The following is a 13,296-nucleotide window of genomic DNA, read 5'->3' on the forward strand; positions in this document are numbered from 1 at the left end:
TATTGGATCATTTCATAGATAGGAAAACAGAAGATTTGTGAATCCAAGTTTCTCAGTTTTGCTCTAATAATCAGTAGCAGCAACAATGAAATAAGATGTGCAAAGCTATGAAGCACTGACGCTTTAAAATAAGTGTCGTAATCATGTCGGACATGGCAAAGATACATGGGACACGCCATGTTAATTTTTTAAGGAACACGTTGAGGACATGTGAATGAGTTTTTTTTTTTTTTTTTGACTTTTTTTTGTATTTTTGATAGATGTTGGATGTTTATTCATTTTTGTTTATATTTAAATACTTAATAGATCATTTATAAAAATATATATATATATATATAAATGATAAGTGCTAATTTAAAAGTGATTTTTTGTTCTTTTAATATTAAACTGGTACTAGTTTTTGTTAAGTTTAATTGTTTGTGAATGTAATATTAATTTACATAACAAATAAATAAATATATATATATATATATATAAACAAATATTTTATTATCGTGCCCCATTATGTCTGTGTCTCCATTTTTTTGAAATTACTGTGTCTATGTTTATGTTCACATTCGTATCAGTACTTCTTAGGTAGAAAAATATATATATTCCACTGTGCATTACGTGGATGCATAATTGTATACATCGTCCTTCAAAATAGTGTCTAGTTCATTTGGAATGGGTGCTGCAAATAGCTAGCCATCATGATTGCTGATTTTGGGAGGTTTTGTTTACATTACACTTTCAGCTCTTTGCACTCACTATTTTTGACCCCTTCAGTATTAAAATTTCATTCCTGAACAAGCTTACTATTAACCACAAAAACCCTAATATTGTAATATAAATTTTTCTCCACATAAACACTTTTCCTTATCCAGTGCCACCCCCTGTCAACACCCCCTAACCACTAACAGCCACCACCGCTCTTCTCCCTCCATTCATCTCCCCACCACTACTACTATCTTGCACCACCACGATGCCCTCAACCACAATCATTAAAACCTTAGATCAAAAACCCTAGCACTATTATTTTGAAATCCTAAATCGCACACAATTTGATGTGTCACCATTGCCATCATTCTAATTTCGGGAGGGGTTTTGCGGTGAAGGAGGTTGGGGCTGGCAGGGTTGACAGGGAGGGCCAAAGGTGTACTAGTGGTGAAGGAAGGAGTGGTGGTGGTGTAGGGATAGTGAAGGAGGATGATGAGGAAGTGGTGATAAATGGCAAGGGTAGAGCTACACTACATTGAATGTGTTCAAGTGACCCACTAGAATTTTTAAACATAATAAAATTAATTCAAAACTTTAAATATTTTGAGAATTCATTAAAATAATCCCATTAAATAGTTGAAAAACGGGTCATACTTTAAGAAGTGAATATAATTTATCCATATAAAAAGTATACCCTTCAATTCAATGTAATATTTTTAGCTATCATAAATAAATTTGAGAGCTATATATTGACAGTTTTCGAATAATATAATGAAAATAGTTTACTTGAAATCTTTTGTTGAGAAATTCTACTTCTACAAGAATCTTAACAAAATACATGTTTCATATCTCAATTCAAACCTCCACTTCACTAGCCTAATCAACTTATAATTTTTGTTTTAAAGAAATTCAACTTCAAATCCCTTCATTTGAATTCACTCCTCCAAAAAGAACCTAGGAACAATTTTAACCTCTTCTACTGCTGAAACAAATGAAAATGGCTAGTGCATCTTTGTATCATATAATAACAAATATAATTCTGACCAAAATTACAGTTCACAATATGCAAAAACGAGGATTGATGGATAAAGGAAAATGCTCTTGTAGATGCAAACTCTAGGCTGCCAAATAAATAACTCACAAGAACTTTTATGGTTCATCTGCTTTCCATATGTGCACTTGCTTTCAAGATTTCATCTCATCTGTGAGCTGCTTGGGTGGAAGTGCTCCCAGAGTTCGAATATTGGTAACGATCAGAACTTTTTGATAGTTTCCTAACACAGGAGTCAAAACCAATCTCACGGCACAACTGCATATTGTTTCCAGAAAATCTTTCATCCTGTGGTGAATCATAACCCATCGCCTCAAACTCCTACAAAAATATCAACTCAGTGTAGTTTCTATTTCCAGCCAAAGAATAGATTTTTCCCCCCAGTTAGTCCCACTAAGACAAAAGGACAGTAAATTTTTGTTGCAGATTGGGTAGTGAAAAAGAATGCAGCGTCTTGAAAGGCAATATGCATACCTTGGACTTTGTCTTGGCATAATAAGGTGTTAAACAGGGATTTAAATCCTTGAGGAACATGTCATCGGGACTGCCGGGAATGGTGTGATCCCCAGAGCTGAATTCCTGAATAAATTGTCAAACAATTATAGCAAATTTATAAATTTATTTTAAGCAAGGATAATTATCTTCTTATTTTTAAATGACTAGACAAAAATATTGTGGTCTTTTCCACTAGACACATTCATTTCAATGGGAAAAAAAAATAAATAAAAAAACTAGAATGCCTACAAAATGATAATCATCTTTGCAATTTATAATTTTACATTTTAATATGATGTGTATACCAGAGAATTAGTGGCGTCTTCTTGATCATATGCTGGTGTCTTTGGAGAGCTAACATGAGCATCATAACACCCACTCACTGAATATTTATCTGCCTTCACCTGGTCAGCAAAAATAGCATCAGAAACTCATGCAAACTGACTAACTTATGCTAGTAAATACACATAATATTAGTGTGTGATCAAAGATTGAAGTACTAAATTTCTAGAATTATATACAGAAGCCACCAAGTAGTTGAGAGAGAGAGAGAGAGAGTTTTATTTTACAGATATTGATGGAAAATTTTGACTTGCATGCAGTTTTGTTAGGATATGCCAAATATTCAGAAACAAAATGAACGTCAGCTTAACTGTTCAGCTGAGGTTTCAAACAAATGATACCCAAAATTCATATTGCTAGTAGTGCATGTTAGGGAGGTTGAAGAACTCATACACAATTACGCAAAGGAATTTTTATTAACACAAAAACACTTACACACAAAAAGGTACACACTAAGAAACTCACAACCACACATACTCACTTGACCGGATATGCCTCACAAAAATTACTAGACTACCCTCACTCACACAAGATTTCTAGGCTATGAAGCATGGATAAGGATACAATACAAATATGGTACGGATAGAAATACGGCAATAAGACAAAGCCTACATATATACAGGTACGGCTAAGAGACATTGGAAAAAAATTACAATTTTTAATATTATATTATACGCAAGATCAAAGAATGTTGAGAAATCATTCTTTAAGAATTAGGTATTAGTTTAAAACCTAATAGCCAATTTACTTTCTTTTTTCAATGGGAAATAAAAAATTCATTTCAATATTAAATTTAAATTGTTTATATTGTCTTTCAGCATTTTCCTTTCACACTTAAAAGTGTTATAAGCAAGAATATTACATGCAAGTTTATTTGCTTATTCAATTGTTGAAATATGATTTAAGTGTTATTATGTTTTTTTTATTTATCGTTACTTTACATAAGAATGGATATGGATATAGGACACATGAATGACACATTACACATACGTTAATTCGATAAATTTTGAAATATTAGGATACTAGTCTAATCTGACTATTTTCTTTTTAAAGCGTTGAAAACTATTCTCGTTTTTATCCTAACACTTATTCTCTAACACTATGCAAGAATTTTTAAAATCTCAATTTCATAATAGTTCGGATACGTGACGTAAAATATCCAAAAAAGTATCACATACTTCTCAAAAGTAAAGAAAATTAATATAACTATCAAATACATAAGCAGTATCAAATATGTATCTGTGAGTATCCAGTAAGTATCGATATCCGATAGAGGGACAATACGCACACAACTGCCTTTTAAAAGTAATTGTGTTTTATAGCTTCTAGGACAACTCAGACTACTAGCATTAGAATTTGGTGCTCACACATAAACCACTCAAGTACATGTACTATTTCTTGTTTGATGCTCACTGGGAGAGTTGCTTCAGATACGTAGCGAGTATTCAAGGAAGTATCAATATCCGCTATGGGTATGATACGGTTACGGATACAACTCCCATCTAGAAGTATCTGTGCTTCATAGCTATTAGGATGACTCAGTACACTCATTAGACTTTGGTGCTCACACATACAACACAAGCACATGTATAGTTTCTTGCTTGATGCGCACTGGGAGAGTTCCTTCAATATTTATACTGAGAAGTTCATGAATAAACAACCTAAAGTAAATTCTCATGCATTTGAGTTATGTAAAATTAGTAATGGGTTGAAAATATTGCTTCTAGCGATATTAGAGAGGACTAAAAAGCTACTTGGAGAATTATCTAGAGAGAGAGAAAGAGGATGAAGAGAAATATAAACAACAATAGAGAGATGACAAAGAATTCTTGAGAGAACAAAAAATAAATAAATTTAAAGAAGGGAAATTGAAGATGATCTCAACAATACATTTTTTTATGATTACTCTAAATGTACCTAAACAAAGTGGAACATTTGGAAAGGCAAGCACATATCATACGTTGTTGCTCACTAAATCATGCTTTGGAGGAGTCAGAGTGCATAGCTAATTCATGTAAACTATTTAATACTAACTCTTCATTTGCTTTATAATTTCCTTCTTTCATTTCTCTATGTAGATATTTCTCCTTGAACATTTCTCTCTTCCCCTCTCTAGATTTTATCTCATACCACACCTAAGTAGCACAGACATTTCTAAGAAGATGACGTATCCATGTCATATCTGTGTTGGACACTGACACTCTTTGAACATTTCCCTAACACTTGTCCGACACTCTTCCAAACGTGTCCTATTTTTTATTTTTTTTAAAGACTCGGACACTCTTTAGACACTTGGAGGACACGCATATCTATCACTTAAACACACGTGTCTATCGATTAGATACAAGTGAAACTAATTATAAATTTGAACAAAACAACTTAAGGTAGAATAACAAAGTAAAAATCATATAAATTTATAAAAGTTAATGTCATATTGCATTTTTTATTACCTTTGATCCTTTGGATGATATATTTCTATATATAATATAATAAATATATAAAATTATATATTTTATACTTGTCCTTCACGTGTCGTGTCTTGCATTTTTTAAAAATTGGCATGTCAACGTGTTTGTGTCGTATCCGTGTCGTGTCACGTGTTTGTGCCCATGCTTCTTAACATCACACTCTTTCCGTAAACAAAAGTTCACACCACACACCTCACCTACCCAAGTTCCCACTATAAGATTTACCTATCTCTAATTAATGGTTTCCAAGGTTCTAAATCGCATCGTGGTGTAATAGTCCTAGGAGTGTTGAGCAAATCGTAAAGACAATCAAGTGATGCAATCATGAATTTTTAAAATTATTAGCGACACCTCTAAAGCTCAATTATATGCTCTTTTATTTTGTTATTATTTTTTATTTTTTTTACTTTATTAAACTCAATTTGTCACATTCTATTTAATTTATAATATACATAAGGGTATAAAACTAACTCACAAATGCTAATTAACCAATCAGCTTATAAATTTAATTATACTATTATAATTAATTTTATATTATAATATGTTTCAATATAGTTGAGCACCATTACAAAAAATTTATATGATAAAAATATCTATTTTTATAGGTATATACAAAAGTTTAGTATTTTGTAAAACACCAAATAGCAACAAATAGTCAGTGGTGTAGCGGTAAGTTCCATGGTGTTTTAGATTGTGTGTAGTGTAATTGAGCACATTAAACATGTTTATAGATGGTATTAATAAAAATTCATTTGTGTATTTGAACTTTTTTTCTCTTGTATTATATACTTTTTGGTATGGTTGGTTAGATAAAACCAATTTCATTCATACACCAATGATACAAATATTTTAGTTTAATGTGTCAATGATCTGAAGTGCTACCTCTGCAAGATCCTCTGCGAGACAATGAAGTTGGCCCGTAAGAGAAGCGACCTGCCTTTGGAGACTAGGGATAAGCTGTTTTGCCTGCTTTAGTTCTGAGCCCTGCTTCTCCAAAATCTCCTGAAATTGTGAATTCATCACATCTGGGAATAGTACGGCACTCTTTAATGCCTTTATCTCTTCCCTTTGCTTCAAGCACAAATCCTTCAATTTCTCAACCTGAAAAGTCAAGATCACAACAACAATCAAAAACAATCAAGCTAGCCACAGAGACGCATAAAATAATTCATGTTTCACTTCAAAGTGCTACTTGAAAATATTGATACCCTAGAAAATTACGTTTTGAAACACACATTCCAAAATATAGTACACTTTCGTTCCACAATGATAAATTTGGCAATCCAAAGCGATCTCAAAAGTTTGTTCTAATATATTGTCTTAAGGTTCCTCTAGGAGTAAAAAAAATCAAATGTAATGAACTAAAATCTAAAATGAGTGAAACCTTAACATGACAAAACATAAAAATTATAAAAAAAACAATACAAAAAAAATGTCATAATGTCTAGCTTGAAAAGAAAAAAAGAAAAAAAAACATTTTATTAGATGTATAATTGTTAAAATTTTCTCCAGACTAACAATTTCTTAAATGCTTATAGTTTAAACCTAAGAAGCATGGACACGGACACGGACACGTGACACGACACGAGTACGACACGGACACGCCGACACGTTAATTTTCAAAAAATACAGGACACGACACGAGGAGGACACGCATGAAATACATAATTTTATATATTTATTATATGTTATATATATATATATGAATATATCATTCAAAGATAATAAAAAATGCAATATGACACTAATTCTTATAAATTTATATGGTTTTTATTTTATTATTGTATCTTAAGTTATTTTGTTCAAACTTATAATTAGTTTTACGTATGTCTAATCGTTAGACACGTGTGTTTAAACGATTGGCACGTGTGTCCTTCAAGTGTCCAAAGAGTGTCCAAGTCTTTAAACAATAGGACACGTTTTGAAGAGTGTCGGACACGTGTCCTAAGAGTGTCCAAAGAGTGTCGGTGTCCGACACGTACCCGACACGGATACGTCACCTTCCTAGAAGTGTCCGTGCTTCTTAGGTTTAAACAGTCCCGCTACATCCCCTAATTGGGCCCCCACAATTCCACCCTAATGATGTGGATGAAAAAATAAAGTTTGAGCAAGAGAGTGGATGTATCTTCATGTGGCTCTTAGCCAAGTCACTGGAAGTGGAATTGGGGAGCCTCAATTTGGGAATGAATTATTTTTCTAGTTTAAACTATATAAGTCTACTCCTATCGTACCACAATTTAGAGCATGTGACATACTCCATTCCTGTTGCCGTGCCACCTACATAATGAAACAATCCGCGTTCCAAGTAAATAGGAACCAAATCAAAATTTTATTGCTATTATATCCCGTTACACAAAAATGTCAAATCTACAATCTCTGTCTTCTCACAATATCACAAATTTAGACACCATCAAATACATTAAAACAAATAAAAATAAAACAACCAATGTTTTATCAGCATGTCAAATTCAAAACTCGAAGTTCCATTTTTTGAGAAACATATTTTTTTCCTGAGAAACAGGGGTACATTCAAATTCATTAAAAGCTTTGATATTTCTTGCAATCCCAATAATGCATTTTCAATCTTCAAATTTCAACAATTAAATCAAAAACTATGATATATCCATATACTCAAACACATGCATATACATATCATATATATCCATAACATGAGTATATATTACCTCTCTGTTTTTCCCCTCTAGCATCATCTTGAGCTCAGTGATCTCTCCTTCCTGCTCCTTATTCTGACTCAAAAGCTCCCTCTCACTCCTAAGCACCATAGCCAGAGTCCTCGTATTCGATTTCACCTCCGTCAAAGCCTTCTTCTCACTCCCCACCGACCCCGACCCCGACCCCTTTCCAAACAGCTTCCGATGCAAACCGGAGAAATTCGACCCATTCTTTGCAGTCTTCTTCAAATCCTCCGCTATAAAATCCACCGGAATGACCAAATTCGCCGCCTTCTTCGGCTTCGCCGCCCTCTTCTCTATCAATTTCTTCACCATTGCACTAAAATTCTCATCGTTCTTCACTCTCACCTGAGCTACGTCCGACGATTTGGCCTTGACGATGGCACGCGAAGAGTTGTGCTCTGCTGCCGCGGCCGGAGATTGGCTCCGGCGGGCGGTGGATCCGGCGATGAGGCGTTTGAGGGAGGATTGCTTGGGTTTGTTGAGCTCGGTGGAGGACGATGGATCGGACTGGTGAGACTGAGTCGAAGATCGAGAATCGAAAGAGCTGTATCGCAATGCAGCGGATTTGATTGAAGCCATTTTTGGGTTTGGGAGTGATTGGTGCGAAGATCTGTGAGTGATTTTAGCGTTTGAATCTCAAGATAGAGTGAGCATTTCTAGGGTTTCTGATGAGAGAAAGAGAGAGAGATTGTCTGAAATCTGAGACATAAAAAGGGGAGAGGCGTGTGGCAGAGATTGGTCGTGATATGGGGAGAGTGGCTTCTTGGCGCTGTCTGAATTCAAATTTTCGCGTGAGAGGCGCGCGATGCTTTAAGCACAACGGTGATCAAAAAGTATAATATGATGAAAAGTTATTTTTATGCAACCCTAGTTTGTGAGTTTTTTAATAATTTTTTTGATTTTTTGATTAAAATATAATGTAAAAAAAATTAATATGTATCAGATGATTTTTTAATTTTTTATAAAAATATGTGCAAAAAGTAGAGAAAAAATAAAATCTTTAATTTTTTGGTATAAATTATTGATTTTTTAACTTTTTTAATAATTTTTTGACTAAAAAAGTCACTTGTCAAAAGAGGGTTGAGCTCGTTTGGAAATAGTTTTTTTAATAATTTGTTAATTAAAGTATAATGTAAAAAGAATTAGTAGGTTTAGAATAATTTTTTTATTTTTTATGAAAAGATGTGAAAAAAGTAAAGAGAAAATAAAATTTTTAATTTTTTGGTATAGGCTATTAGCTTTTTTGATTTTTTAGTAATTTTTTTGGCTAAAATCATCATTTGTCAAACGAGACCTAAATTTAATTAGAAGAAACACAAATAAGAGATCGTTTGACAATGACTTTTTCAGTTGACTTTTTGATTTTTTGATTTTGGACTTTTTTGTTTGGTTTTTTTGTTGCTTTTGGTTTTGGAATGACAAATATTTTTTTTCCTTTTGTGATTTTTTAGCCTAGAAGAAAAACCAAACCAGGGCTACAATATTCAAAACATTACAACTATTCCATTAATACAAAAAGAAAAATTATACTTACCTCCTCTGAAATTTATAACAGTAATACTATAAACTCAAACTTAACTCTTCAAAATTATCATCTTGTGATTCAAATTTACTTAACACGTAAATTTCATAATACATAAATTTAATCTCAACTACACATTTCATTCGAGATAACTTCCAATATCATTATATACTTATTCAATTTATAATAATTACATAGACTCTGTTAAGGTATTTAAATTACTATTAAGGGGCCGTTTAGTTTAGGTGATAAAAAGGGGATTGGAGATAGATATTAACATAATACTCGTGCTATGCACGGGACAGACAAATAATTAAAATTTAATTTTTTAAATTAAATAATAACATAAAATTTGTCTAAAATATATATGAAAAATAATTTAGAATCAATTAAATTTTAATCATTTTCATCAGAATTACACTTTAATCATTTCTAAATTAAATAAATAAAATCTCTTCAAACCCATCTCTTAAGATCATTGCCTAAAATCAATTTTCTAATTGAAAAAATAATAAATATTCATGTATCTCACATAATTTTTGTATTAAACAAACAAATACTAATAAAATCTCTTCAAACTCATCTCCTAAGATCATTGCCTAAAATTTGTCTTTTTCTAAAATCAAATACAGAATCACAGTTTGTTGACATTCCAATTCAAAGAAATGAGTTAAATATTTATTTGTCCATCTTTTAAAATGCTTACCTAAAATCATTCATTCCCTAAAATAAATCAAAGAAACATCAATTCAAATTTGTTCATATAATTTTTGAATTAAAAAAATACATAAATAAAATTTCTTTAAAATCTTTTAACATCTTTACCTAAAATAATATATATATATATATATATATATACATAAGAAGATCAATTCAAATTGTTCATGGCCTAAAATAATTTTTCAATTTAAAAAAATAATAATTGTTCAAGTGTCTTACATAATTTCTGAATTAAACAAACAAATAAATAAAATCTTTTCAAACTAATTTTTCTAATTTTTTGAATTAAAAAATTGAAAAAAAAATTCTAATTGGTTAGCCTGTCAAGAAATAAATTTTAAAATTTTAAATTATGAAAACTATCCCATAATTTTTGGATTTTAAAAGGAAAGAATCACTCAAATATAGAATAGGAAAACAAAAAATTATACCTTTCTATTTTTTTATTTTTTTGAAGTAAATATTTTTGAAATTTGAAATTATATAAGACTAAAGTTATATTTGGAATTTCCTTTAAAGGTGTTTAACTTTTAAATTAGATGGCTAAATTTTATCTTTGACATTTTATTTTAAGATTTTTAATTTTTAAAATTAGGGAAATTTAGTCAGAGGTCCCTCTCCCATTTTTAATAATGAAAGAGATCCACAATATTATTTTATAATGTCTAAGATTCCTCAACCCCACTCCCATATATCACAGAGAAATTTGAGAAGAAATGAAAGGGCTTCAAAAGAATATCTTCAAAAACTAAGCTTTGGTCTCTCTCTTCTCACTCTCTGTTTCTTCTCTCTCTGTCCTACATCAATGGCAGCTGGGTTGGTATCCAACGGCGATTTCTCCGCTGCAAAATCTCTGGTCATCAACCAGCCGTGTTGCTTCTGTTTACAGCAAGGTTCAAGGTTGTCCATGGCCCCCGTAGCTCTGCTGCCGGCGACCTCGACTCTTTCGTTTGCATCACCGCGACTGCTTCTATCTCCTCTCACCTTAGTTTTTAAAGTCATTTTGGGCTTTCTTCATCAGTCATTTACTTCTGGTTCTGCTTTTCCTATACTAAATTAGCAGAAAGCAATTGCACAGTCTCTTGGGATTGTGTTAATAATGCTTGAAATAATTTTATTTTATTGCAACACTCCGCAAGGGGATCATTTATCTTCAATTAACTAATCTCTCTGCTCTGTTTTATTATAATGTTTTTAAAAAATTGCTTTTTTCAATTCAATCTGATCAAATCTCTTTCTCGATTGTCTTTTAAATGAAATCCAAGCTCTATCTATCTGTAAAAGTTGGGCGTGGAAAACCCTAATTTTGATTTTCTCACTCATGATGCTAAACCCATTGGATTCATAGAAGTGGGATGAAGATAATAGAAATTGATTATCTAAATCTGGAGGAAGTGGCATTGTCATACTTGACACCTTCATGGACAACTCTTGTTGCTGGGACTTTTGTGGTTGTCATTCTCACGCTCTCAATCTATCTACTTTTCAAACACCTCTCCGCTTACAAAAACCCTGAGGTCTCTTCTCTCTCCACCTCTTCTTTTCTATTTCAATGATTAAACTTTTGTTATACCCTCTGTTTTATTTGAATTTTTCTGTTTTGGGTTTTTTTTTACAGGAGCAAAATTCTTGATTGGGGTTATCTTGATGGTTCCTTGCTATGTTGTTGAATCAGTGAGTAATCTTGAGTTTTTGACTGATTTTGAGATGATTAAAGTTATTGCTTTTATGATCCATGACCTGAACATGTATATTGACAAACTAAAAAAAGAAGACGGTTCTTTTTGTCTGCACAAAGACCTTTCTCTATATTTTTATATAAATGGGTTTTTCTATAGTTTTTTTTTGTTTATATGCTTAAATGTCATAGTAGAAATTGGCTTTGATGATTAGTCCAGAGAAATTTGTGAAAGGCTCAAATGTTTTTTATGTTAGTTAAGAGATTCAGAGAAATTTGATGTTAGCCTAGAGAAATTTGTGAAAGGTTTAAAGGTTTTTGACGTTAGTTTACAAATCTAGAAAAATTTGGTTAAAATGAACCAAGAGAAATTTGAATTTTCTCTGATTTATAAATGAATCCAGAGAAATTTGAACTTAAATTCAAACCCAGAAAAAATTGGTCAAAATAAACCTAGAGAAATTTGAATTTTCTCTGGGTTGAACCCAGAGATATTCTTCGGGAAGTCTAGAGTTTCTCTGAAGAGAATTTCTCTGGATTGAAATTTCTCTAGATCAATGATGAGGGACCTTAGACATTATGAAATAGCTGTCGAAATTGGAGATGTTCTTGAAGTATGATAGCTTTAAGGTGAAGCCTGCACTATTGACGCAGGGCATCTACAAATATGACGAAAGAAGTTGTTTCTCCTACCAATTTAAGAAATGCTTTGAGCAATTTGAGCCCTGATGGTAATTTATTCTAGGAAGTAAGTTTAGATTTTTGTTGGTCTTATCATTATATTTGCACCATTCTCCAAATTAGTAAATTAAGAGGTCACTTTTGTTACTGATTTGCTGATTTTACAAGCACAGATGAATGATGCTTCTAAAGTTTTTAAAGCCATTTTGGGCTTTCTTCATCAGTCATTTACTTCTAGTTCTGTTTTTTCCTATACTAAATTAGCAGGAAGCAATTGCACAGTCTCTTGATGCTTGTATAGCACATACAATTCTTGGAGACTCGTTGAATCGGAACCAATGGAAATCCATGGTTTGTTTGGTTCAATCTACTGCTCCACGAGGGAGGAGAAACTTGTCCAAGAATGGCTCTCTCTGTTTTCAGAATCCAGGTCATTCTCTCTCTCTCTCTCTCTCTCTCTCTCTCTCTCTCTCTCAAAAAGATTACAACAATTATGTTTTCTTAAATGTCACAGTAGAAATTGGATCTGATGATTAGTCTAGAGAAATTTGTGAAAGGTTCAAATGTTTTTGATGTTAGTTAAGAGATTCAGAGAAATTTGATATTAGTCTATAGAAATTTGGAAAAGGTTCAAAGGTTTTTTTTTTATGTTAGTTCAAAGACCCAAGGAAATTTGGTTAAAATGAACCCAAAGAAATTTGAATTTTCTCTGGTTTATAAATGAATCTAGAGAAATTTGAATTTGAATTTGAACCCACAGAAAATTGGACAAAATAAACCCAAAGAAATTTGAATTTTCTCTAGGTTGAACCTAGAGAAATTCTGAAATTCTTTGGGAAGTCCAGAATTTCTCTGGATTGAAATTTCTTTAGATCAATGTTGATGGACCTTAGACATTATGAAAATATTGAATGTCCTTTATGTTATAAAATCTTAATATCAGGGAT

The 13,296-nt window shown here is 32.0% G+C and overlaps 1 protein-coding gene across 1 annotated transcript; it reads right to left on the reverse strand.

Moving 5' to 3' along the window:
• Positions 1-1,587: 1,587 nt before the first annotated feature.
• Positions 1,588-8,576, reverse strand: LOC114265138 (uncharacterized). Its single transcript, XM_028205873.2, has 5 exons — positions 7,737-8,576; positions 5,935-6,153; positions 2,548-2,646; positions 2,222-2,326; positions 1,588-2,068 (listed from the first exon to the last, which is right to left on the reverse strand). The coding sequence occupies exons 1-5, from the start codon at positions 8,325-8,327 to the stop codon at positions 1,895-1,897; spliced, it is 1,188 nt and encodes a 395-aa protein (XP_028061674.2). The 5' UTR covers positions 8,328-8,576; the 3' UTR covers positions 1,588-1,894.
• Between the last annotated feature and the right edge of the window lie 4,720 nt (positions 8,577-13,296).

Source organism: Camellia sinensis, chromosome 9 (assembly GCF_055761805.1).
Source record: "Camellia sinensis isolate YWXY chromosome 9, ASM5576180v1, whole genome shotgun sequence".
NCBI lineage: Eukaryota > Viridiplantae > Streptophyta > Magnoliopsida > Ericales > Theaceae > Camellia > Camellia sinensis.

Excerpts from the sequence above, each read along its gene's own strand:
- LOC114265138 (XM_028205873.2), bottom strand. The coding sequence starts at position 8,327 with ATGGCTTCAATCAAATCCGCTGCATTGCGATACAGCTCTTTCGATTCT. Across the intron at positions 2,647-5,934 it reads TCGCAGAGGATCTTGCAGAG|GTGAAGGCAGATAAATATTC; the intron begins GTAGCACTTCAG and ends TTTGCTGACCAG. Across the intron at positions 2,327-2,547 it reads AAGACGCCACTAATTCTCTG|GAATTCAGCTCTGGGGATCA; the intron begins GTATACACATCA and ends CAATTTATTCAG.